The sequence below is a fragment of the Strongyloides ratti genome, scaffold srae_chrx_scaffold0000008 (genome assembly GCF_001040885.1).
Source record: "Strongyloides ratti genome assembly S_ratti_ED321, scaffold srae_chrx_scaffold0000008".
Lineage (NCBI taxonomy): Eukaryota > Metazoa > Nematoda > Chromadorea > Rhabditida > Strongyloididae > Strongyloides > Strongyloides ratti.
The window spans coordinates 70,412-97,921 of record NW_020171516.1 but is presented as its reverse complement, the minus strand read 5'-3'; the positions used below and the strand labels follow the sequence as shown (position 1 = coordinate 97,921).

Below are 27,510 nucleotides of genomic sequence, written 5' to 3'. Positions count from 1 at the left end.
ATAATAAATTGTTTCTTATGATGACGACAGATTTGGAAAAGTGTTTATCTCTTCAGGTAAAACAAAATAGTTTCATGATTATTAACAAAAAAAGTATATTTTTATTTCACAATACTTATTTTGTTTCCTAAAATAATAATTATTTATAATTTTATTATACTTTGATCTTATTAAATTTCAAAATTAATTTAATCATAGATAAAATTAACTATGTCTGTTTTTTTTTTCTAAATACACTTTTATATATGTTATTTTCGTTATAACAAAAAAATATTTTTTTAAATACACACATTTTTTTTTTATAGATAATATAAATGACATCACTTTCTGAGTATGTTTCTGAACAACGAGGTAAAAATCAATCAGGAATAGGTTTAATAACAAATTCATTCAAATCAATTGGTATTGGACAACGTTTAACAGGAGTTTTATCTAATTGGAATGGAAATAGAGTGAATGATGATAATTTAAACGAACCATTGATAGATGAAAATAATGAAAACAATGATACATCATCATCTTGGTTTAACTTATCAAATCGTAAGAATAGTAATGATAATGGAAATGATTGTTTTGGTCTTGGATATTTACAACGTGTTGGTTTAACAGTAATGTTTATTATAATGGCAATTATTTGTTTTGTTTCTGCAGGATTTCTTATTCCAGTTTTAGTATTTTATACAAAAAAATTTGCAACACTTAATACTATTGGTTGTATATGTTTGATGACTGGTTTGTCCTTTTTAATAGGATGGCGAAATTTTTTTAAAGTTCTTATATCGGATAAAAGGCGTACAGTATCAATAACATATATCTTATCAATCATTTTAACATTGTTTGTCTCAATATCTGTAAGTTTTTTTATTTTTTTTTTATTAAAACAAAAAAAAATGTATTTATAATTATTTTTATTAAATTTGAATAACTGAGAAATTTAGACTAATTATATAATATATATATATTAGAATAAGAATTTTTTTTTAATTATTTAAAATTATTTCTTTGTGCAAAAATAAGTAATATATATAGTAAAAATATAAAAAAAATAGATAATAATTAAAAAAATGCAATATTAATCATTCTTTTTAATCATATTATAATGTATATATAACAATTTACAATTTCTGTTGGTGAAAAATCTAATACGGCCAGTAAAGGCAATTAGTGAGATTTTGAGTATCAATCGTGGCTGTTGAAATATTACAAACAGTTGATAAAGTAATAAGTTATGAATCTGTCATCATTTTGACGAATTCTTCATAATCAATCTGAAAATAGATGTATAAGTAAATTTATTAAATATTTAAATATATTTTTAAAATCCCTTTGTTTATTTATATTTTAATATAAATCATTTTCTTTACTTAAATACCAAATAGCGACATATCTAAGTGAATATGCCAAAATAAAAGTTATCAAATTTTCTTTTCAATAAGATTAACTCTCAATTCTTTTAAACTTCCTTTATATTTTTTTTTAAAAGAAATGACAAATCATTGCATGGTTTAGAAGTTTTATATTTGTTTTTAGGCCGTTATTTAAATATATTACTATTGTTAACAACTTATATATATAACATATTATCTACCCTTATATATGAAATAGAAACCGTTTATCCATCATAAATAAAACAATCTAATGTATTATTTTATGTTAACAATAAATAATTGTAGAAAAATGCACTTAAACTTTTGAAACTATTCTTGAATAAGTTAAATGACAAAGGATATTTATTACTTCCTATTCTTAACTTTATCAATTATTATAGAAAAAAAAAATATTTTTACAATGAAATTAAATGTTTTATTTTTAACCTGTCTGTCATCTAAAATGATTATAATTTTCATAAAAAAAAATATAATGGCATGAATGAAGTGTATTCAAAATGAGACAACTATTTCATTTTATAATAGATAAAAATTATCTTGCATTTTAAAAACTTTTTTAAAAAAACAAGTATTTTTTATTATTTTTAAAATATTTGCGTGTAAAAAATGTTAAAAAGTAACTTAAAATTTAGTGTTTTTTTTTATTTAAAATGTTGTAATATCACATGATTAATATCATATATAATATAATAAAATTGATCATAAGTTATAAAAGTTTGAAAAAAATATTTGATAGATTGAAAATTAAGTAGATTTATAATTTTTGATTAGATGAAATTATTTTAGAACTAAATATTAACTAATTACTTTTTTTATTTCTTATAAAAAAATAAATACTAATTATATTGAGATATGAGATATTTAAAATATGTTTTTACTATTGACATCACTTCCTTCTCACTATAAAAGCTATTTATAAAGTAAAATCCAGATATAAAAGATAAGTTATCAAATTTTGTTTACATTTTTATGATACTATTAGTATATCTATTATCTATCTATTATAAAAATATTTTTGCACTTGTTAAAACTAAAATGATAATAGAATTAAAGCTAATTCACTAACATAATAGATGTGTTTTGAAATCAAAGAACAATGATTATTTTATATATAATAATTGTTATAAGAATTATAAAATAATTAATTATTTATCTTGGTAAATGATTTACTTTTCAAATAAGAATTTGAACAATGTATAACGATTAAATTTTGATAAAGTAATTTTTTTTTTACTCACCTGACCATCACCATCAATATCTACTTCCGCAATTATCTCATCGACTTCTTCATCACTAAATTGCTCTCCCATATGAGTCATAAAATAACGAAACTCATCGGCTGTGATATATCCATTTCCATCTCTGTCAAAAACTCTAAATGCTTCCCGAATCATTTCACTATCATTTTCCTTATTCATTCTTTTCATCATTTGACAAAATTCAGGAAAATCTATAGTTCCACTTCCATCAATATCAACCTCATTAACCATATCAAGTAATTCTTGTTCAGTAGGATTTTGACCAAGAGATCTCATTGCAACACCTAATTCTTTTGAAGAAATGGAACCATTACCATCCTAAAATTGTAATTATAAAAATTTTTTTTAAAAATAAAAAAATAAACAAAACCTTATCAAAAAGTCGAAATGCTTCTTTATATTCAATTAATTCTTCATCACTTATTCCTTCTAATTCAGCTTCTTGATGATTATTATTTTTCCATCTATTAAATAGTGATAATTTTCTGTTTTGGGACATATTGATAAAAACAAATAAAAAAATTTAAAAATTTTTTCTGAAAATAGTAATTTACTTTTTAAATATAAAAAAAAATAGATATATTAATATAATAATGTTTTGATAACTTTTTTTTTGTTGATAGATAAAAATTTATAATTTTAAAAAAGTAAATGTTAATTAGAAACGAAGAATTAGAATAATGTTATATGAATTATAATAATTGATACTTAAGTTAAATTTATGAGAATCCGATGATAATGCAATAAAATTGATGTCACATATATATTCACATAAATCCTTTCTTTTATAGATATCCATTAAAAAAATTAAAAATCGACATAGATAATGGTATCTTATCAATATATAGATTTAACCATTATATAAACCTTACCTCATAATCAAATTTAGTAAACTAAAACAATGATATTAAATGTTAATAAGATAAATATATATATTTTTTTAGTTTAAATATATGTACCTAAATTTTGAATGACTTTTCAATTAATGTTATAAGAAATATTAAATATAACATTTTATTTATTATAATAATAGTGATATTTCATATATTTTTTATACGTATATATATATATATATATATATATATGTATATATATATATTTAAGAAAAAAAAATGAAAAATGTTTTAAATGATCAAAAGATATTTTATCAAAAAATTTAACAATATATATTAGCGGAAATAATTTTTTTACCTCCCGGCAAGTAAATTGCTTAAAAAATAAAAAATGAATAGAAAATAAGATATCTATTCATGATAATATACACAGGGAAATAGCGTTTCTTTATTCAACGATGATAGCTTCAAATAAATTTTAACATATTTCTAGAAAATGATAGTAAGGGACAAAGGGTGGTACATATGTTAGTTCAACTTCAACATATTTTTCTTAGGCGCATTGTTTTGAAAATAAATATATAAAAACATAAAATAAATTTTATTTTTATAGAAATTTTTTCTTTTAATCATTTATTTTACTTAATTAACAATAATAATAGGAATTTTAAAAAAATGAGGAAGTTGATGACTATAATTAATGAGTTTTTTTACATTGAATAATTATAAATGATCAGAACTTCATTTAAATTTTTTATTTAAATTTATTATATATTCAAAAATATCTTAATGAAATATCATTAAAAATTTATCATAGAATCAAAATTCAAAAGAATAGGAAGAAGTATATTTATTGTAATGAATAATATATTATTTTTAAGATTAACTAAATTTATATATATATTTTTATTTAAAAAAAATAATCTTTTGGTTTAATAAAGTATTAAAATTTAAAAAAAAACTACCCATTTTTATAATGATTGTTTATATTAGATTAAAAATAAATAAATAAATGACTTTTATTTTTAAATAAAATATATATATAACTTTAAATATATTACTATATTTTATACTATATTCATTCTTTTACAAAATTTAGAAACAAAAGATAGCATTTTAAAAATGTCATGTAAAAATTTTTAAACTTTGTTTGGTTTTAACTTTTTGTTTTCTGATGACTAGTAATGAAATTTAGTCGTCAAAGTTTTTGATATGTATTGTAAAAAAAAATGGTGTAATAATAAAAAGTATATGTTTATAACAATATACTTTCTTGTTATAAGGTATTTACAAAAATAAAAATTTAAGTTTAATTATAATTTTTTTACTTAATTAAAAAAATTTTAAATTGTTTTTAAAAGTTTCTTTTATTATTTTAATATATTATTTATTTATATTAAAATATAAAAAGTTAGCTTTAAAACTTAATAAAAGTAAAATGTACATTTATAGAGAAAAGATTGTATTATATGTGAAATAAAAAAATACATCAACTAAATATTGTAAAGATTTTAAAATATAAAATTAATAATTTTTACAAAAAAAAGTATATTAAATATAAATTTAACTTATATTATATTATTTTTTTTTTAGATTAATAATGTCATACTCACTACTATAGCAGCTATTTTTCAAATGTTGGCATTAGTTTGGTAAGTGCAAAAATATTCGGTAATTATATAAATATATAATTATTATTTATGTATAGTATATATCTTAAAAAAAAGTAAATTACTTTTTAAAAAAAAAATTTTTTTTTACTTAAGTATTGTTTAACATCTTAAAAGTTCAAATTTGTTTTAGAAGCATATATCAGTATATATATATATATATGGATATGCAAATATTACCATTTTGTTATTAAATAATAACAGATAAAATTCTTGTTGTTTTTAATAGTTATAAAATTAAAAATGCATATTACACTTAAATATATCTTATTATGTTTTTTTTTTAATTTGTTGATAAGGAAACAATTCGTAACTAGGAACAAAATAAAATGATAAGAAAATTTTTTTTTTCTAATATTTATATTTTTTAGGTTTATGATAACATTTCTTCCTTTCGGAGAAAAAATAATAAATTTCTGGAATTCAATTATTTTTGGATCACGTGTATCTAATATTCTACCTATCTAAGAAATTTTTAATTAATTTATATAAATATTTAAATAATGACGCAATAAAACTACTTGTATTAACATGATTAATATAATAGTTTTGATGAAATTATATCAAGTTAAATAAATAATTATATGTCTATAATTTTATAAATTGTTAATGTAAAAAAAAAATTGTTTAAATGAATGAAAATAAGATTATTTAAAGTATAACTTTTTTAATGTTAAAATTTTTTTCTTTTCAAACAGTTTAACAATAAAATAGTTTGTAACTATAAAAGAAAAAAAAGTTATTTAATTTATAGCATAGAAATGATTTAAAATAATATTTTATAGTTATGAATAAAAAGTAAAAATAATTCATCAATAATAAAACATTATATTTATATTATTTAAATACATATATTATTAAAAAAAACGATATAAAAAGTTCAAGGATTACAAATATTTTAAAAATAATAATATAAAAACAATGAATGAAACATTTGTAAAGTATTTTAAAAAGTGTATTTTAATTAACAAAATTGTAACAATAAAAACAGCTTTCAGGTTATCCAAAATAAAAAAAAAAAACGAATATATATAATTATTTTTGATGTATGTTGTGGTAGAAGTATTATAATCATCATCTTTTTTTTATTTTATTATATTTTGCCATATAGAAATAAAAAATATACTTTTCTTGTTATTATATAAATTAAACTTTAAAAAAAAATTACTTTATATATTTAATTTTTTATTCATAGACTTATTATTGTATGTATTTCTTTTTTAATTAAACATAAATTATCATATCTTTTTAATATTTATAAAAATTGGCAAAGAAAGAAATAAAAACTTTATTTTAATAAGTTTTTATATTTACATTTTTTTTTTTAATTCAAAGTATCTTTCCTTATTATTAGTTATAAAAGTAAAAGTTATATTATCAATGACAAATATATTATTTAAATTTATTTTTATAAAAATAAAATAATTATAAATATATATATGTATGAGAGAAAAAAGGCTAATAACATAAAGTTTAATTAAAAAAGAAATAAAAAAATAAAAATTTTTTAAATGATTTTTTACTTTTGTCATTTTTAAGAGTTGTTAATGAATAAATTTAAAAATGTATAATTGTAAATAATATTATATGATTAATGTTCTATTCAGAAAGACTAATGAACTAAAAAAAAACTACTTCAATATTAATCTAATTTTAATACGAAATATTTATTTTATTAGAATATTTTTTCTATACCTAAAATTCATAAGTAAAATATAAATTTATAATTATTTATGTAATATGTTTTATAAATGTATACATGAATAAAAATAAAAATAAACTACAATATGCAATAAATAGTTGATATTTAAACAAAAAAATTTTTTTTTTCTAAATATAGTTTATAACTATTTAAAATTGTAAAGATAACTTAATCATATATTATAGTTTGTAAATCATTTTTATAATTATTTATATCACATTTAAAAAAAAATTATGTAAAATATATACAAAAAAGACTTTTACATAAGTCTTTTTTAGTATCGAGTATTATTTTATAAAGATTTCTAAAGCTTCTTTTTAATACTCATAAAATGTAAATTTCGTTATTATTAATAGTGAAATTAATTATGTTAATTTTAATAAAAATTTCTTTAAAATTCGAGTAAATTTTATAAAAAAAACATTTTATAAGATTACAATAAAATAAAAGAAATAAAATGATTAAATTTCTATATATTTATACTATTTATTATGAATAACATATTAAACATTTAACTATTAAATTAATGGGTTTAAAGAATAAAAAAAAAAGATTTAATAATTTAAAACACTTTTGTTTTTGTCTTTTTTTTTTGCAAATATTTTATATAATGACAAATATATACATAAAAATAATATGTTTATTTATTAAAACTTTTAAAACTTTTTATAATTAATTTTATAAAGTAAAAAATAAATTTTATATTTTTATATGTTATTTATAAATTGTATTTGAAAAAAAAAAAGTTAATAATTTGATGTTGGGAAAGGTTTAAATTTTAAAATTATCAGAAATATTATAATATTTTAAGTAATTTATAATAAAAAGTTATATTAACATTTCCAAACTTTTTAATAGAAAAAAAAATTTTTTTTTAAATCAAACAAATACGAAAATTGAAAATAAAAAAATCAAATAATTTATTAATATAGGAAGAACGAACTTCTATGTAGTACTAATAGAAAAAATATTGTACAAATAAAAGAACAAGTGATATACAATATTATTCAATAAATAAAAGTTGTTTTTTTTCATTAACCAATGTTTTTTTGCTTCTTATTTTCATAATATGCTTTGAGATTTATTATCATTAGAAAAATATTGATTCAAAATCACATTGTATTAAATTAAAAAATAAATTTTCATATTTAAAAGTAAAGATAAACTTTTTTTTTGATATAGATAATTATATTTATTAAAAATAACAATATTTTGATAAAAAGAAACAATTATTTTTGAGTAAATCTATTTAAAAATAAATAATAAATAGTTATTGATATGTCATACTCGTTATATCTTTATTCATATTTATAAAAATTGATCATTCAAAAGTAATACTTTTTTGTAATAGTAATAATTTTTATTATTATTTAATCAGTTTATAAAATAATGTTAAAAACTAAATGGTTACCTTTGTAATACAAATTTTATTAATGTTTAATTGATTATAATTCTTTATCTAATGTAATTCAACTAAACTAACTTATTGCTTTTTGATAAATAAAATTAACAACAAATATTAATTAAAATGAGACAAAATACACTTTATATCAAAAATTTAGATAAAACATTTTATCAAATATATTTTAGACAGGTCTTAGTAATATAATTTTTTTTTCTTCTAAATTCTCTTTGTAGTAATATTTTTGAAACTGATAAAGTGGAAACAAGAATTTCTTTATACATTTTTTTTTAAACAATTTATCTTCTTTTTTTTTAATGATAAATGTTTCCACTTTCAAATAAAGTAATATTTTGATAATATTCTTTAAAAATTGTAAATTTTATATTATAGAAATTGTTTAAATTTTGTATTATTTTTATTCTATAGAAAATTTTAAAAAGAATAGTTAATTTTTTTTTTCTACATATTTGAATTAATTTTATGGAAAAATGATTTAATATTGAAGAAAAAAAAAGACTGTTGCAGTATTATTTGAATATATAATTTTTTTAAATGTAATATTAAATAAATATTTGCATAAGAAGATTATAAAAGTTATAAAAATGAATGACTGTTATTTATTTAGAAAAATTTTTTATAAATCATTAAAATTAGATTTTTAAATTTGCAATTTTAAAATTTAAGAAACAATTACAATCATTTTGGGCATTATATTTAAATAGAGGCAGCTTTTGCTTGATCAATAATTTTTTCTTTGTCTTCCTAAAATAGATAAATATATTAAAAAAAAAAGTTATGAATAATATAAATATTAAATTACATACCAATAATTCATGATACCATGATTGTATTTGAAAATATTCTAAATCCATTGTTTTATGACTATCCATAAGATCAATAAAAATATCAAAAGCAGCATTAACTTCAGATATGGCATTTTCATATTCATTTAATGCCACATAATATGCACATTGAATTTTTGTTGTATTAAATATATATCTTAATGCTTTAAATGGTTCATTTTTTTGATAAATATAACTATTTTTAATCATAATTATTTTTTATAGATATCTAGAAAAAAAAAATTTAATAATAAATATTTAATATCTTGTTTATTATAATTTGCAAAAGTATAGCTAATTTATTTTTATATAAAAACATTTTATCTAAAAATCTTTGAGTTATGTATATAGTCAATTATATACTTAAAAGAAACTGTAGGGAATATTATAAATGTTGCTTTTCAAGAAACAGGTAATAAAGCTGCTTTTTATATATATTTAAAAAAAAATGTGAAAATATTTATGTAAATAATTTAACAATTTTTAGTAAACATTTTTATTAAAAACTTTTTTTTGTTCTTACTAAAATTATAGTTATAAATAATTAAATAAACATTTGAAAAATCATGTTTATAAAACTTTAATTTATATTAGATAAAATATAATTAATTTTTATATAGTTATAATATATAAAATATAAAATGAAGAGAAAAAAAAAACGATGAATAAGATATAACACGTAATAAAAATAGCAGGTAATTTTTTAAACATGAATATAAAAATTTCTAAATGATATGAGAAGTAACCTTATGTATTATATCAGTACGAAATAAAATATTGTTATAAAACATATCATTATATATATATATATATATATATAACTAAAATAATCTCACCTTCTTATAGCATGACTGATTTTGTCAAATTATTTCTTTAAGTTCAAAAGATTTATTGACGGTCTACTAAACAATTAAAAGAGATTATAGCGATTTTAAAAGATAAAATGTTATTTTTTTGTCATATCATGTCATTTTTAAATTTATTTATAAAGTAAAAAGAACTTTTTTTATAATTAATTTGAAAATTATTAAAAATAACAAAGATGAATTTTTAAAAAGACATATATTTCAATGACATTTCATAAGATAATATTTTATTATATTGTAATAAATAACTTAATATAATATTACTGATATTTATTAATCTTTTTTTTTGAATAACTTTATATTTTAAAAGAATAGAAAATTATAGTTATCCAATAATCATATAGAATATGTTAATTTTTATATACAATTAAAAATATTTTAAATGTTGATTGATTATTTTATAATAGTTTTTTTTACCTATAATATTTAACAAAAAATTGTATAAAATTTAAATACAATATAATATAATTTAATTTTTATAAAAGTAATATTAAAAGTTTTGAAATAATTATATATACTTCAATTTTATTAAAGGAAAATAATTTTCATATTGATATTAACAATGACAAAAAAAAGAAATATTCTTTATATATTATACTGTTAATATATTATCTTATTAATGAATAAATTCGTTATACTTGATAAAGTATTTGAGTATATTTTGTATAACAAAATACTTTTAATGTTCAAAAAGATTGATATTTTTGTTTTCGGCGAACATATAAAGTTCATCTCTTTCAAACTAAATATTGATATAATTTATTTTAATAATATTTCTAACTTACCACAAGATTCATATACCAAGCTCTCATTTGGTTTCTCTCAGTGGAATTAATATCAGATGCTTGCATAAATTCATGAAATTTATTAACACTGTTAATAAGCTCAAAGTAAGCTTTACTTAAATTACCTTGTTCTATTGCATTCCTAGAGACATCTTTGCAATGAAAAAAAAGATAATGAGCTTTAACATATGTAGATTCATTATTTGATATTTTTTTGTTAGATAATTCTTGCATTTCCATTATAAATTTTGAAATTTTATTGAAAATGGGTAAAGTCTAAAATTATTTATGTTTTTACTAAATTGTGTCAGCCAAATTTTAAACAAAAAAAAAACATGTAAAAATAAGACTTATAAAAAATATGCACAGAAACATTTAGGTTTTATAAACAAAAATTATTTTTTAAAGAAATTAATAAAAAAAAAAGAAGAAATTAAAAAAAAAAATAAATTATTATAAATCATTATATTACGATATTAATTATGTTTATAAAGATCTAAAAAATAATATAATATAATTGCTTATGTTTGATTTTTAATTTTAACTTTCAAACAAAGACTTAAAAATTTTTTAAAAAAAATATTATTTTTTTTCTTATTAAATTATATATATACAAATGAATTTAAAGAATAAAACATTGAAATTATGTTTGAAAACATAATTATCCTATTGTTATAAAGTAAATTTGGTTATTTATGTTTTTGAAAAAATAATAATAATTAAAACTACAATTTATAATTCTAATTCAAAATAAAGATATTTTTATAATTAAAAGTTGATGAATATTTAAATTAAAAATAAGTTTTAAGTATGGAGCTAGAAAAAAAAAATTTAAAAGTTTTATATATATGTGTCAAATTTAATAATATTTCAATATATAAAAAAATAAGATGTCTTATATAAATTTAAAGAAAAAGAAATTATAAATCTTTTTTATTAAAAAAAAAATCCGATCATCCTTAGATAGGAATATATTTTTTACATCAATAAAACGATTAATTCCATTTTTTTATATAATTGTTTCTAATGGAAACAAAAATTTTTATAGAAGCAATTGTATTAAATGATATATGAAATGTTATTAAATATATGTACATTTAAATGAGACATTAATAAAAGTATATATTTATTTCAAAAATTATAATTTTTTTTTCTTTTAAATTATTGGAAACTAATAACAAATTTTGCTAATTATGGTTAAATATTATTTTATACATTTTTAATTAAAAGACTACTTTTAATAAATGATTAAATATTAATTTAATTTTGAAAACGAAATTAGTTTTATTATTAGCTTTAAAATTAAAAATTGACACTTTATTAAAGTGAAAAATTATGTTTTTGTAATATGTAACTTTTTCATTTTTCAATAAAAAAAGATTATCAAGAGATGACATTTTGTAATGTTTCTTTGTTGTTTTTAATATCTGTATTTACAGTTTTTTCATTTATATTAATATTGTTACTTTTCTCATCTTCTGTTGTTAGTAACTTTAAATGTGATGAAACAGTCATATAATTTTGTTTGTTTTTATCATAATTTTGAAAAAAATTTATTGTTAAAAGAGAAGGAGTTATTAAGAGACCATGAATTGTTCCAATAATAGATACTAAGCAAACCGTTTGTGCAAATGTTTTGACAATTGGAACATGAATTAAAAATAATGGAAACATACATATAATTGTTGATAAAGCTGCCTATATATAAAAAAAAAATTATATATATATATATATATATAAAATAAAATATCTAAATATTACTTACTTCAATCATTGGCATTCCTACATAACTAAAAGCCTTTGATAATATTATTAATTGATGTTCATTACTAATTTTTGAATATTTTATATCATTTCTTAATTTTACTTTAAGCTTATAATAATGAAATGAAATATGTGCCGCATAATCGACTGCAAAACCAATTGCCATTAAAATGTTAACCATAATAACAATATCTAAATCTTGTCCTAATAATCCTAATATTCCAATTAATGTTAAAGCAATTGATGTAACAGAAATAATGGCAACAGAAGTAATTATTATATCTGGTACAACAAAAAAACAAACAATAGACATGCATCCAATTGTTAATAAGACAGCTTTAAGCATTTCTTCTGGTACTGTTATTATTAAATCAAATATTGTTGCATCATAATCATATGCTGTTACATTATATTCTGGATATTTATTAATTAAATTTCTTACTCTACTTAAAAGATATGCTCTTTCATGCCAACTTCTTTTTTGATGATTTATTATTACAATTACAAAAGCATTTAGTTTTACATTTCCATTATTATCAATTGTATATTTTACAACACTTTTATCATTCATATAATTTTCATTTAAAAATTTTGGTACCAGTTCATATGATAATATTTTTGATGAATTTTTTATATTTTTATTAAAATATTCCTCATAATCTCTTAACCAAACATATGAACGTTCTTTTGACCATGATTCAGGAAATTCTTCTAATTTTTCAATCATTTCCATAAATTTTCTACTTGATTCTTTATTTGTAATATTTGGTGGTGAATGAACCATTAATGTAACTGGTGCATATTCACTATAAATTTCATCTAAATTTTCAAAAACATTAATTAATTCAGAATCTTGAGGAAATGTTTTTCTTGGTTGAAATGTTGATTCCATACCATTCATACCAATTCCAGCTAATATATACATTATAATTAAAATAAATATTACAATTATTTTTCCTTGAATTGATATAACAAAATTTGTATATGATGACCAATAATATTTTTCTTTTTTAATAAATATTTCATTTTGATTATTTTCTTTATTATTATTATTTTTTTTATTTGTATTTAAAATTAAAAATAATGGTGCAAATATTGTAAATTCTAAAATAAAATCAGCAAATACTGCTACAGCTGTACATATACAAAATTCACTCATTTGTGATGATGGTGATGTAATTCCAATACTAAAAGCAAGTGTATTTGTTATTGATGTTATTGTCATTGATGGTCCAGCTTCTTGTATCACTGTACTAAATCTTTTTATATTATTTTTAATCATTGAATGTTTTTGCCAACAATGATATATTAAAAAAGCATCATCAACACCTATACCAAGAACTAAGAATGGTGTAATTGACATCATACTATTTATTGAAATACCAAACCATCCTATAAATGAAAATGATATAAGTGATGCTAATCCTGGACTTGATAATGCACCAATTAATAAAATTATTTGTGATAAATATGGTATATCACGGAAAACATAAAACATATATATTATCATTCCTGTTATACCAAAAATTAACATTTTTGTTGTATTTATACTACCACGAAGCATTTCCAAATTTGCAATCTAATAATTAATAAAAAAAAAATAATAGTATAAACTTACCTCATCACCATAAATTTGTACATTAAGTATATTAGAAAAATTATCTAATTTAAAATATTCAAAAAGATTTTTTTCAATATTTATCATCATTTTATACTGATTTTTAGTATTTGGATGAAGCATATACCAAAGAGAACACATATCAACATCTTTAATAGATGATATATGTGAATTTAATGAATCATTATATAAATTTACACCAAAAAAATGAGATCCTAAAAAAACTTTGTGCCCAAAAATATATGAATTTGGATATGATAAATTAATATTATTTGATAATGTCAATGACACATCATAATTTAACTTTTGCATTTCATATCCCATTTTAAATGCATCAAATAAAAAATTAAATGTTCCTCTTGGAGAATAAATATCTTTTAATTTGATTGTTTCATTATTATATGTAAATGTATTATTTTGTATAAAATGATCAAGTCTTTCAATCTAAATTTTTTTTTTTTAAAAAATTATATTATATTGAAAACACCTACTTCAGATAAAACTTTAAATGTAATTGGTAATCTTGTTTGATTTTTTCCTTTAATAATAAGTGCAACAATTTCTATATTATCCACAGATAAATTATAAAAATCACCAAGAACCTTAAAAATATTGTTATATATGTAAATTTTATTTTATTTCAAAACATAAATTAATTGAAAGATTTTTTTATATACCTTAAATTCATATTTTGCTTCACCATTTCTATGAGCAAATCCTCTTCTAATATCAGTTTTGAAGGTAAAAGGCAAAAAAATATAGTAACTACAAATAGGTAAAATTGTAATTAGTGTAACAAATATAACAATAAATGGATTTTTTGCAACAAATATACTCAAATGTTTGTAAAATAAACTCATATTTTAGTCCAAAAATTTGTCATGAAAATTTTTTCTAAAATTTAATCTAAAAAGAAAACTAAAAATATTGTTAGTTAGACAAAATAAAATAAAAAAAATAATAAAAATTCTAATATATTTAAAAATAATATAGTAAATAAATAAGAAATCGTTTATTTTCTTAAAGATATACCAGATATATATATATAAATGTGGAAATTATTTCCCTTTTTTTAATAATCATCCAAAAAAAATCCATCACTTTTGTATGAAACAACCAGGTTTATACATTTCATATATATAGTTTAATATTAATGGGCATGTATATAAAGTAAATAAAAAATAATTTGAAAACATGTTCATGTATCACTTTTTTTCTTCATATAATAAAAGAAACTTTTTTATTTGTTGCTAAAGATAATCATATTTATATTTTTGTTATAGTTATAAAAAAAATATTTTAACACTATATGATATATTAATGATACAATAATTGTTTTTAACTAATTAAAAATTAAAAAAAAATATATATTTTAAGATAAAGTAGAAATATTAATAATATTTTTTTTTAAAAAATTAAACTTAAAAAAAGCAAAATTATGTCTTTATTTTAAATTGTTATGATCAATTTAACACAATAAGATTATATATTTTAATTAAATAAACATATAACAAGTTTAGACATTATAAAAAATAAAATATTAAGTTATCAAAAAATTTAATTTTTGGCTATAATTTGTTATTGATATTATAATATTGATAAAATATAATGTCTAAATATTGTTTATATTTTATAATATATAAAAAATTTTTTATGTAATCATTAATAAGGTTACTATTTTATTTTTCTTTAAACGTACACTACTGAACGTGTTTGATCTGTACTCTTATGCAACGAAAATACTCTCAAATATTGTTAAAATTTGTTAAAAATTGAAAAAACTTGTTGTCATTTTTTAATAAATTATTGTTACAAAATGAATACATTAAATAACTTCAAATTTCTAATTTTAAATTATACAAATATTTATTTACAATTAAACAATTTATTTAAATTTATTTTTATCACATATTTATTAATTAATAATTTAATTAGATAAGTCTATTGTTTTAATAATTTTATTTATTGTTTTTTTATTTTAAAATGACAGTAAATTTAGTTTTTTTATTAATAATAATTTTCTTTGTTCTGACTTCATTTATATTGTCTTCTTTTCATTTCAATTAGATTGTTAAAAGAATAAATTAAAATTAATTGTTTTAAAAAAAATTAAAAAAAACATTAATATAAATAATTAACATCCTTTTATTAAAACATTTTTATGTAACAATAAAACTTTAATATATCAATTAAGATATTAATAAAAGTTAATTTTCTTTATTACATACAATAAAAATATTTTTACCACAATATTAATTTTTATTATTATATAATCATTTATAGTAAATATTTTTAACAAACAATAGTACAAGTATCTAGGTATCATTATCAATAATAATTAATTAAATAACAAAAAAGGTCAATCTTACAACGAAAATAACATTATTATAATATATAAACATTCACCCAATATTTAAAATATAAGTAATTTTAATATAATGCTCCTTTTATAAAATTATATTTGATGGTAATAATTACTATTTGCCAAATAAATATATTAGTCTAGTACTTTTAATTATCAAGGATCATCAAAAAACATTTTAATACTTCAGTAAATGTATAAAGTAGTATTATAACATATTTCAAAAATAATAAAAAAAAAAATTATTTTTTATAAATATTCTTTAAACATTCTATTCAAAGACAAGGTTAAGTGCATTCATAATAATAAATATTCTTTATTTCATTTTTTTTATTTTTAGAAATTTTAATGAGTGATAATACAATAGAAGTTGATTCCTATAAAAATATTTATGCTAATGATAAATTTGAACAGAAAAAAAAACAAAAGAATAATTATAAACAACCTTTTTCATCATTATCATTAACTTTTGATAATATACCAATTACATTTAACAACATATTTCCACCAAATATCTTAAAATATTATACAAAAGGAAAAATAATATTAATTGGAACAGGGCATTTTTTAGAACAAAGTAAAAATGATGTACGAGAAGTTATCAATTCAACAATCCCTGATGGTATTTTTGTTGAATTGTGCCGTTCCCGTATTGGTATTTTAAATATAAATGAAAAAATTGTTTTTGAGAATACATTAAATCCACTTGAATTAATATATAATTCAATTAAGCAAGAGGGATTAACAAGAGGTTTAGTGTCAGCTATTTTAATTAGTTATTCAAATGAATTAATGAAAAAAAGTAATTGTTGTCCAGGAGGAGAGTTTCGAATTGCATTTAATGAAAGTAAAAAAATTAAAAATTCTATTTTTGGTTTTTGTGATAGAAATATTGAAATAACATTAAATCGTCTTTGTACAAATTTAACATTTATTGAAAAACTAAGACTATTAAAAAATTATTTATTATTTAATATAAATAATGATATGGAAGAAAAATTATTTGATAATTCATCATTATATCATAATTTAAGTGATTTTACCTCATTATTATGGAAAAATTTTCCAACATTTAAAAAAATTATGGTAGATGAAAGAGATCAATATATGGCTACCATTCTCCTTCAAAAGTATAATGAAATTTTTGAAGAAAAAGCTAAAATTGCATTAGATAAAAAAAAGAATATGGAAGTTGTTAAAATTGTTGCTGTTGTTGGATATGGACATATATTTGGTATAAAAAAATATTTTGGTAAAGAATATGATATTGATAATTTAAATTCTATATATATAAAAAACAATAAAACCACAAAATCATTACACATTGCCATTCTCATTTCTATAATTGGTGGGGTAATTTTAAGTGGGTATTATATTTTAAATAAATAATAAAAAATATTTGTTTTAAATTATAATTTTTTTTTCATTCTTTTTTTTTAAAACAATAAAATATTAAATTATATAAACTTTAATTTAGATTATACAAAAAAAAAATATTTTATATAAAATATCGAATTTTTTTTATGAATTGGTAATTTTTGTCATTGGAATGTTTTGCTCTGCATTTAAAGATATTTGAGAATGTTTGATAAATTTTTTATGAATATATTCTTCAAATAAAATAAATCCTTCAACTATATGAGAGATTATAATTGTTGATATTACACCAATAAGTGTATAATATTGGTAAGAAATTTGTGACAAATAATGGAGATAATTGTTTGCTTCTTGTATATTAGTTTTTTCAAGGTAGTTGAAAGGTAAAAATAATTCCAATGCATCACATTTATTGGCAATTGGTAAAATTGGAAGAGGTGTTTTGTAGTAGAATGTTAAACATATTAATACAATAATAAAATATAAACTAACTAGCTGTGATATTGTTGCTGATATTTTATTTTTTATCCATGGAAAAAACATTGCTACTATAAATATTCCTAAATTTAATCCTCCAAATGCTCCAAAGACTGATAATGATATTTGAAGGACTGCTGAATTTAAATTTTCTATTAATAATGCTAAAATAACTGAAATTACAGCAATAAAAAGTGGTAGATATTTTGATAATGTTGACCTTTCATCTTCTGTTAATGTTTTCATTTTTGTGTATTTTTTTATAATAATACAAATAATGTCCTCTATTATTATTTCTGAAAGGGCATGATATGATGCTGTTAATGTACTTATTCCAGCACTATGAACAGCAGCAACAAAACAACCAAGTAATCCAGGAATATGAGAAAATTCTATCAAAACAAAATATGGTAATATTTGATCAGGAGCTTTATTTATTGGATGGCAAGTTATTTCAAAAACTGAGTACATAATTATTCCAATAAAAACATACATTGATAATATAGCAAAATTTATTGGAATATTTAATAAAACAACAGTTTGTGCTTTTTTTAAATTTTCCATTGCTTGATATCTTTGAACAGACATTTGATTTGTTGCAAATAGTGAAATTATCATAAAAGAACCACCTATAATTAATGCCGGAGCTGAATGGCGTATTCTAGGATCTATTCTAAAATCTGTCAAAAAAAGTCTTTGATGTTTTAAAGCAGTTGAATAAATATGTTCAAAACCATGATCATATATTGATATTATAATAATTAAAAAAAGCGTTGCTAAGATTAAAATCATTTGTAATGCTGATGTTATGACACCTCCTCTTAATCCACCCTATTTAAATATATTTTAATGATTTAATTTTTATATATTTTAACTTACAACTATTAAATATATTGAAGCTAAACTTGAAGTAAGAAGAATAGTAAGATAAAGTGGTATATTAAGAATTGTTGATAAAGATAATGCTGGAGCATATAATGCAACTGCAACATAAAGTAATGTCATGATAATAAAAAGCATAGATGCTATAATTCTATTAACAAAAGAAAATCGTCCTTCTAAATATTGATAAACATTTTGATATCTTCCATTATATAAAATAGGTAAAAATATATATGCTACTATAGGAAATCCAATACAATACATAACTCCATACCAATATATCATTGATCCACGAAAGTATATTTCAGATGGGAATCCTAACAATGATATTGAAGAAAGGTAACCAGATGCAACAGATAATGCAACTTTATAAACTCCTAATTTATTATTTCTTCCATAATTACTACTAAGACTTAAAAAATCAAATATACCAGCAAATGATATGACTCCCAAAATCGTAAAAACAACAATATAGTCAACAAAATGCATTTTACTAAAATAAAAAAATGTCATTATTTATAAAATATTTAAAATTATGAAAAATAAAAAATTTAAAGAAACAATTTTACTTATATTGTTATTACTTTAAAATTATATTTTTTTAAAAGAATAAAAAATGTTTCCTATTTAACAAATGTCTTTTAAATGATTTAAATAATAATAGTAATGATAAATTATTTTAAATATCTTTAAATACAATTAAATATTAATAAAGTTTACAACAAAAATTATCAGAATATAAAAATATTTTTAAAATATTTAAAAAAAATATTGTAGATAAAGTTATAATAATAAAATATACTTTTGAAATTTACATATATTTAATTTCTTAAAATTTTGTTATATAATTTAAAAGAATATTTTTTTTATGTTAATAAATAAAAATGTTTAATATTATTGTTTACAAAAATTTAACTAAACAGAAAATAATTTTGTGAACATATATTTCAATTATAAGCATATCCAATAAAAATATTAAATTTAGGATAATTCAAGAGAACATGATGCATCTAATTACTGGCAGAATAAGTTAAAATAAGTAGTAGGATATCATTTATGAAATTTTATTCACAAATAGTATTTTATATATTATTTGAATATAAAAAAATATATTACATGTATAATATTAAAGTAAATATATTATATATATATATATTTATTTAAATTTTCAATTAAATATTTCTAACATCTTTAAAACTATTTCAATTCAAGTGACAGTAGTTGTTAGACAAAATATTTAAACAATTTATGGTTAAAAAAAATTTATTTTTTACTAATAAATAAAAAAAAAAATAATTATATGCTTTGTTAATTTGAATTCACATTCATAAAAAATATGTATTATTTTTTTTATTTATAAAGTACAAGTAGTAAAGTTATATGTAAATGAGAAATTTCTGATATTCCAAATTTTAGAAAAATAATAATATAAAATTTATAATATATAAATTATTTTTTTGCATTAATCAAATACCCTTTTTAATATTTAAAAATATATATATATATATATTATATTATGTAAATTTATTGTAATTCTATATATATTTTATTTTTATTAACGTGACTTTTTTTAAATGAAATCAGTAAGGCGATTAATAGAATAAATAAAGTGTTTACAATTTTTTTTTTTAAATTTATTATTTAAAATGTCTTATGTATATTAAATTTTGGATAAAGACAAAATTTGTTAATAAAAGTTAAGTACATTTTAACAAAATGTACAATAAATCTAGTACATGTGTATTATGTATATATATTACAATATTATTTTGTCAACATAAAAATTTGGTTTTTTTTTACTTTATGAAAAATAATTTCTTTTTTGTTGACAAAAAATTATTACAAATGTTTATATATTAAAAAAAAGATCTTAGAAAGAATTTTCTTTTAGAAATTAACTTCAAACATTTTGTATAAATTGATTCTCTCAACAATACCTCTCTTTAAAGACATACTTTTAATCTTAAAATACATCTGCTGACAAGTGTTTATAATTAATCAATCAACTAATTCTCTATTTGAAATTAGAATTAAAAAAAAGTTAAAAAGGTTTTGTTCATTTATGACAATTTTATTATTGTCTTTATTTTCTTTTTAACTTTTTTTTATATTTACATTTACTTCTATTGAAAGATTGTATGGTTAAAAGCTTGCTTGAATAAGCCTTATATTCATCTATTCTTGATGACTATTTATATGTATATATATATGAAAGACGGCATTTATATTTCTGTTAAAATGTATATAAATAAAAAAAAAAGTATATTTTTAGATGATAATTATACTAATATTATAAAGTTATTAAAATTGTAATTAAATATTAAAATTTTTTAATATATATGAAAACTTATATTGTAAAAAAATATATTAAATGGTATTTATTTTTTTCTACTTATTTTTCTTACATATTTTTATATAAAAGATGAATAATTATTTTTCCAAATGACAGTGAAGTTAAAGAAATATAGTAGTAACGATATGTCATTTTCTATATATTAATAATTCTATCTTTGGCCGCATCTATCATTATGGCAAATAGTAGGGATATATGCTTTAATAAAAAAAAGTAAAAAGTTGGCGCTTATGTAAATAGTATATTGTTTAGTGTAAATAATAAAGTGAAAACTTTTTAAATGAAGATTATCTTTTTGCCAGTTTTTATTTTAATTGTCATCATTAACAACTATATTGCGCATTTCTCTATATATGTATATATATATATATATATATCTTTTATAAACTATAATAATTAACAATAATATATTTATTTATTAAATAAACAATCATACCTATAACAAGATTTAGATTTTTTTTTTATTTTTATCACAGTTTGTATATTATTTGCGCATATTTTTATCATTATCATAAATAGTGCCTTATTTTTATATATAATCTCTGATTAAATAATATATTTGATAAACATAACCATATAAACAATAAATATTTTTTTATGAAATATGCATTAATAATGTGAATAAAATTTATAATACACCTATAATTTTAGTTTACCTCTTATTAAAGCATACTTTTTGATAATATTTTTCGTATCTTATATATATATATATTTATAATTAATAACAATTAATAATAAAAATACTTAGTATTAAACTAAAAACATATAGTAAACTATATATATATTTCTACTTTTTAATTGTAATCGTAATTGATCATATATTTTGAATTTTTAATATATTTTACTATCGTTTTTTTTTTAAATATATATATATATATAATATAATACTAAATATTACTGATCATTGTATTTCGTATTAAAAAATGAATATAAATTTCAAACATTTAAAACCTACTTCTTTTATAGAGGAACAATAATTTATATTATTAAAAATAGTTTAAAGGTAATTATTGAATATTTTACTACTATCATAATCAAAAATAAACTTTAAAAAAATTTTTTTGAAGAGGTGTAACAATTGTAGGGGGAAAATAAAATATATTTTGTTTAGAAATTATATTTTATCTATTATATATCATTATTAATCTATTGTTTAATGCCAATAATATGTTGGTCAAACTTATGTTACACACAATATGTCAAATAAAATATTCTTTAATATTTTTAATAATAAATATTAAGCTTATAAAATGTTTTAAAAACTATTATTTTAAGTAGGCTTCCTTATCTAAAAGAAGACTGTTTTAGTATTTAAATTTTGTTCTTAAGTTTGAAAAACTTAAACATCTTGAAACTCATTCTTTTTGATTATCTTTAAGAAATATCTTTTAACTATAAGTTAAGTTAAATTGAATGACAAAAATATTCTTTAATCTTTTTTTTTATATTATTACTTTTTTTACTTTTAAATATTATTTATTAATACTTAAAATTATTAAAATATTTAACACAGCTATTGAAAATAATTGTAAAAACTATTATTATTATTTCTAAATTCTTATAAATATAAAAAATATATACATTTTTTACTTTAAAATATAGTAATATTAACAAATAATTATAAAATTAAAATACTTTAAATTTATTATTATATAACATTACTTTAATAAGTCACCTTCGTTTTTTCTTTTTTTTGATTATCTAAAGATTTATCTTTTGTATTGCGTTATCAATATCTTTCTAATTCATTGAACTTTTTTTTTCTTATCTTGGCTTAATCATTTTATAATAACCTTGCATTAGTTTAACTCTTTTTTAAATCTTTTTTATTATAAACATTTTATTTCAGTATTGCCATTCAAATAAATTTATTCTACTTATAAAATGTCGCAGTCTCCTTTTAAAAAGCCTGATGAAAATCAGCCATTAAATCCTGAAGATGAAAAAAATGAACAAAAAGGATTAGAAAAATCTTTGACATTATTTAATGGTGTTTCAATGATTGTTGGATGTATCATTGGATCTGGTATTTTTGTTTCACCAACTGGTGTTCAAGAAAAAGCTGGAAGTGTAGGTGTTAGTTTATTGATATGGTTAATATGTGGTATATTTGCTGGAATTGGTTCATATTGTTATGCTGAATTGGGAACATTAATAAGAAAATCTGGTGGTGATTATGCATATATAATGGAAGCATTTGGACCATTTTTAGGATTTGTACGTTTATGGATTGAAGCTGTTGTTGTAAGACCATGTACATGTACCATTGTAGCATTAACATTTTCTATATATATGTTACAACCTTTTTTTAATGATTGCCCACCTCCAGATGGTTTGGCACAATTAATAGCAGCAGCTTTGATTATTATTTTAACTGCTATTAATTGTATTTCTGTAAAATTAGCTACTGCAGTTCAAGATATTTTTACAGTTGCTAAAGTTTTTGCATTAATTGCAATTATATGTTCAGGTATTTATCTTATTATTTTTGGTGATTATAAATATCGTGAATCATTTGAAAATATTTGGGAAGGTACAACAAAAGATTTTGCCAGTGCATCATTAGCATTTTATTCTGGTTTATTTGCTTATCAAGGATGGAATTATTTAAATTTTATTGTTGAAGAATTACAAAATCCAAAAAAAAATCTTCCATTAGCTATATTAATATCATGTGTAACTGTTACACTTATTTATGTTCTTACAAATGTTGCTTTGTATGCTGTTATATCACCTGATGAAATGCTCCTATCACCTGCTGTTGCAATTGAATATGCAAATAAAGTTTTTGGACCTTTTGCTTTTACAATGCCATTATTTGTAGCATGTTCAACATTAGGTTCAGCTAATGGTGTTATTTTTACATCATCACGTCTTTTTTATGTTGGTGCAAGAGAAGGACAAATGCCAATTGTATTAACAATGATTAATAAATCAACTAAAACTCCAATACCAGCTGTTATATTTACTGGATTTTTATCTTTAGCATATCTTCTTTTATCTAAAGATGTATTTGCACTTATAAATTATATTGCTATAAGTTATTGGTTGGCTATTGCTGGGGCAATCGCTGCATTGTTTGTTTTTAGAAAAACAATGCCTGATGCACCAAGACCAATTAAGGTATATAAATTAATTAATTTAGTCATTTATCATTTTTTAATATTATTATTATTATAGGTAAATCTTATCTGGCCGATAATCTTCTTCATAGGGTGTATGTCATTAGTTATAGTTCCAATAATCGGAGCTCCTAAAGATACAGGTAACCTCGTATTTTATTAATTTAAATTAATTAATAATTTCTTTTTTTTTATAGCAATTGGTATAACTATAATGTTGACAGCTGTTCCAATATACTTTATTTTTATTGCATGGAAAAATAAACCAAAATTTATTATGAACCTTTCAAATGGTTTTACAAAATTCTGTCAAAAACTGTTTATGGTTGTTGATGATAACAAAGAAGAATAATCATTAAATTGTGTTCGTAAATATATAACAAATGGAATTTGCAATTTAGTATTTTTTTTAAATTGTTTTCCTGATCATTAATTATTAATATTAAAGATTTTTAAAATGCAATTAAATTTTGTGGTATTTTATAAAGTTAAATTGTAAATTTTTATTAATTTACTTTTAAAATATCACTAAAAATAAGAAATATTATATTTTAAAATAAAATTTTTTCCATAAGAATATTATTCTCAATATAGTAATTTTATTAAATTTTTAAATTATAAAAATAATATAAAAATTTAATATTAAATTTTATACAACGAATATATGTAATAGTTTTTTTATTAATAAAATTATTATTAAATTTACTTTATAAACAAAAATATTTTATAATTTATATGTTTTTTTTTTTTGAAAAATAAATAAAATGCTAGTTTTTTATTACAAACAATTATATTCCATTGTAAAATTATACAACAAATTTTTTATAGTGATAAATATGATCTCACTATTTACTACATTTATTTATTATTTTTTTTACAACTTGTAGTTAACATTTGAATATTATAAAATTTTTTAAATCAGTGAAGCTCATTTTTTTTTGTGAAAAAAAGGTATGCTGGTATAATAAAATTTTTAATTTATTTACAAATGATTATTAAAATTATATTTATCTTACTCTTATTTTCAATTAATTTTTTTTATAAAATCTGTATTTTAAAATTTTTAATTGAAATAGTGAAGTTATAAAAGCTATAAAAAGTGAATCTGCAAAAATCTTTCTTATACTTTTTAAAAAAATAAGTTTTCAAAATATTAAAGAAAAGAAATTTAAAAAAAAAGTATATAAAAAATACATTAAGAAAAGTAATTATAAATTTTTAAATGATTATAAACTTTAAGATAATTAAATAATTTCACAAGAAACTAATACTTTATTTGGATTTATTTTTTTTACAGAAAACTTATAATAAAGATATATTAAGAAAATGATAAATATATTAAAAAATATTTAATAAATTGAATTTCTAAATAAATTAATAATCTTTGTATTATTACGTCAAATTACTATGCTTTATAAATAATGACTAAACTTTTTTATAATTGTTACTTTTTCTTAATATTTATTATTTAAACACAGTAATACTACTTTTTAAAAAAAACTGTTTTGATTAATTTCAAGTTTAATCTATTTTTTTTTGAAATAGAAAAAATTTTAAATGAAAGATATAAAAACATTGCACTTTAATTATAATTAATTGATTTTAAAATTTTATATATTATTTTTTGTACTTTTAAATTAAGAATTTAAATAAACTAAAATAAAATTGTATAATATTTATTACATAAAACAAAATTATCTATATTTTAAAATTAAAAGTTTTTATTAAATAAACGGAACAAAATTTATTTTTCTTATTAATATATAGAATATTAATAAGATTTTAAAATTTGGTGTTAAATTAATAAAATTTATACTTTTTTATGATAAGAAAAAGCAGATGTTATTATGTTAGTTGATGTATTACATTGCTTCAAGAAAAAAGTTTTTTTAATATTTTTGTAAATTATTTATAAACATAATTATTCCTACAGTGTTAATGTCAATTTTAAAATGTAAATTAAACATTGCTACTATCATTATTTTTAGAATCTTTAAGAGGGGAGACTTTGTATGTATAAGATGTATTTAAATGAACATTTAAAAACTTTTTTCAAATGTAATCTGTATAGAACAAGGAACTAGAAACTAAATAAATAGTATTATAAAACATTATTACAAATTTTATCATAAAAGATAATTCTTATAAATGTAAAAAAATTAAAATATGTTTCAAAACAATATTTCGATTTTATAAATATTAATTTACTTTAAAAATTATAATAATATTCTATTTGATCCAATAAACTTTTTTTGAATAAAAAACTATTAATATAATGTATAATTAAATTTTTTCAAATTAAATATAGCTTTGACAATTTTGTTCACGATCTTTAAAGCTTTATGAGACTTTTTTAAACAGAATTTATTTTATAAAACATAAGTTTAGTTTGTCAATGATTTTATTAAGAACAATGTCACTGTTTTAAAATTTTTTGTTCTTCCTAATTATCATATTTCAAATTAAATTGTCATACTTTTAATGAAAAGATTTAATATTTTGTTTTATTTTATCATTTTTATTAATGTTATGATATATATATAATCAAACAAAAAGATACATACTAAAAGATAGAAGAATGTAAAACAAAATAAAAAACAAAAAAATTGTAAAACAAAGATAATTATGATTAATTCAGTGTAAAATAATAACATTAAAACTAATATATCTTGATTTAATTTATATTGTTGTTTTTGTTGTTTCTAATAAAAAATATATTTTTTTTAATTTTTACTTCTATTATTTTAATATACATTATTATATTCCATCTTATATAAGTACATATTAATATTAAATACAAATTGA

General features: G+C 18.0%; 8 protein-coding genes across 8 annotated transcripts; 3 read left to right on the top strand and 5 right to left on the bottom strand.

The window, feature by feature from the left end:
• Window positions 1-314: 314 nt before the first annotated feature.
• Window positions 315-672, top strand: SRAE_X000248100 (Hypothetical protein; the record flags this gene model as incomplete). The annotated part of the gene is made up of 2 exons (XM_024645764.1): window positions 315-596; window positions 652-672. 2 exons carry the CDS (start codon window positions 315-317, stop codon window positions 670-672), a joined length of 303 nt encoding a protein of 100 aa, XP_024500014.1.
• Window positions 673-1,226: 554 nt separating this feature from the next.
• SRAE_X000248000 (Calmodulin-like protein 3) lies at window positions 1,227-3,146 on the bottom strand (the record flags this gene model as incomplete). Its single annotated transcript, XM_024645762.1, has 3 exons — window positions 1,227-1,268; window positions 2,627-2,965; window positions 3,018-3,146. The coding sequence occupies 3 exons, from the start codon at window positions 3,144-3,146 to the stop codon at window positions 1,227-1,229; spliced, it is 510 nt and encodes a 169-aa protein (XP_024500013.1).
• A 5,825-nt stretch (window positions 3,147-8,971) lies between these two features.
• SRAE_X000247900 (Hypothetical protein) lies at window positions 8,972-9,309 on the bottom strand (the record flags this gene model as incomplete). Its single annotated transcript, XM_024645761.1, has 2 exons — window positions 8,972-9,019; window positions 9,082-9,309. The coding sequence occupies 2 exons, from the start codon at window positions 9,307-9,309 to the stop codon at window positions 8,972-8,974; spliced, it is 276 nt and encodes a 91-aa protein (XP_024500012.1).
• Window positions 9,310-10,644: 1,335 nt separating this feature from the next.
• On the bottom strand, window positions 10,645-10,990 carry SRAE_X000247800 (Hypothetical protein; the record flags this gene model as incomplete). The annotated part of the gene is made up of 2 exons (XM_024645760.1): window positions 10,645-10,707; window positions 10,751-10,990. 2 exons carry the CDS (start codon window positions 10,988-10,990, stop codon window positions 10,645-10,647), a joined length of 303 nt encoding a protein of 100 aa, XP_024500011.1.
• Window positions 10,991-12,133: 1,143 nt separating this feature from the next.
• SRAE_X000247700 (Sterol-sensing domain and Patched family-containing protein) lies at window positions 12,134-14,992 on the bottom strand (the record flags this gene model as incomplete). The annotated part of the gene is made up of 5 exons (XM_024645759.1): window positions 12,134-12,448; window positions 12,516-14,093; window positions 14,133-14,576; window positions 14,624-14,734; window positions 14,810-14,992. The coding sequence occupies 5 exons, from the start codon at window positions 14,990-14,992 to the stop codon at window positions 12,134-12,136; spliced, it is 2,631 nt and encodes an 876-aa protein (XP_024500010.1).
• Window positions 14,993-15,285: 293 nt separating this feature from the next.
• Window positions 15,286-17,883, top strand: SRAE_X000247600 (Pheromone shutdown, TraB family-containing protein; the record flags this gene model as incomplete). Its single annotated transcript, XM_024645758.1, has 3 exons — window positions 15,286-15,293; window positions 16,776-16,780; window positions 16,835-17,883. 3 exons carry the CDS (start codon window positions 15,286-15,288, stop codon window positions 17,881-17,883), a joined length of 1,062 nt encoding a protein of 353 aa, XP_024500009.1.
• A 132-nt stretch (window positions 17,884-18,015) lies between these two features.
• Window positions 18,016-19,719, bottom strand: SRAE_X000247500 (Sodium/solute symporter family and Sodium/solute symporter, subgroup family-containing protein; the record flags this gene model as incomplete). Its single annotated transcript, XM_024645757.1, has 2 exons — window positions 18,016-19,179; window positions 19,228-19,719. 2 exons carry the CDS (start codon window positions 19,717-19,719, stop codon window positions 18,016-18,018), a joined length of 1,656 nt encoding a protein of 551 aa, XP_024500008.1.
• A 3,748-nt stretch (window positions 19,720-23,467) lies between these two features.
• Window positions 23,468-25,057, top strand: SRAE_X000247400 (Large neutral amino acids transporter small subunit 1; the record flags this gene model as incomplete). Its single annotated transcript, XM_024645756.1, has 3 exons — window positions 23,468-24,706; window positions 24,764-24,848; window positions 24,903-25,057. The coding sequence occupies 3 exons, from the start codon at window positions 23,468-23,470 to the stop codon at window positions 25,055-25,057; spliced, it is 1,479 nt and encodes a 492-aa protein (XP_024500007.1).
• Between the last annotated feature and the right edge of the window lie 2,453 nt (window positions 25,058-27,510).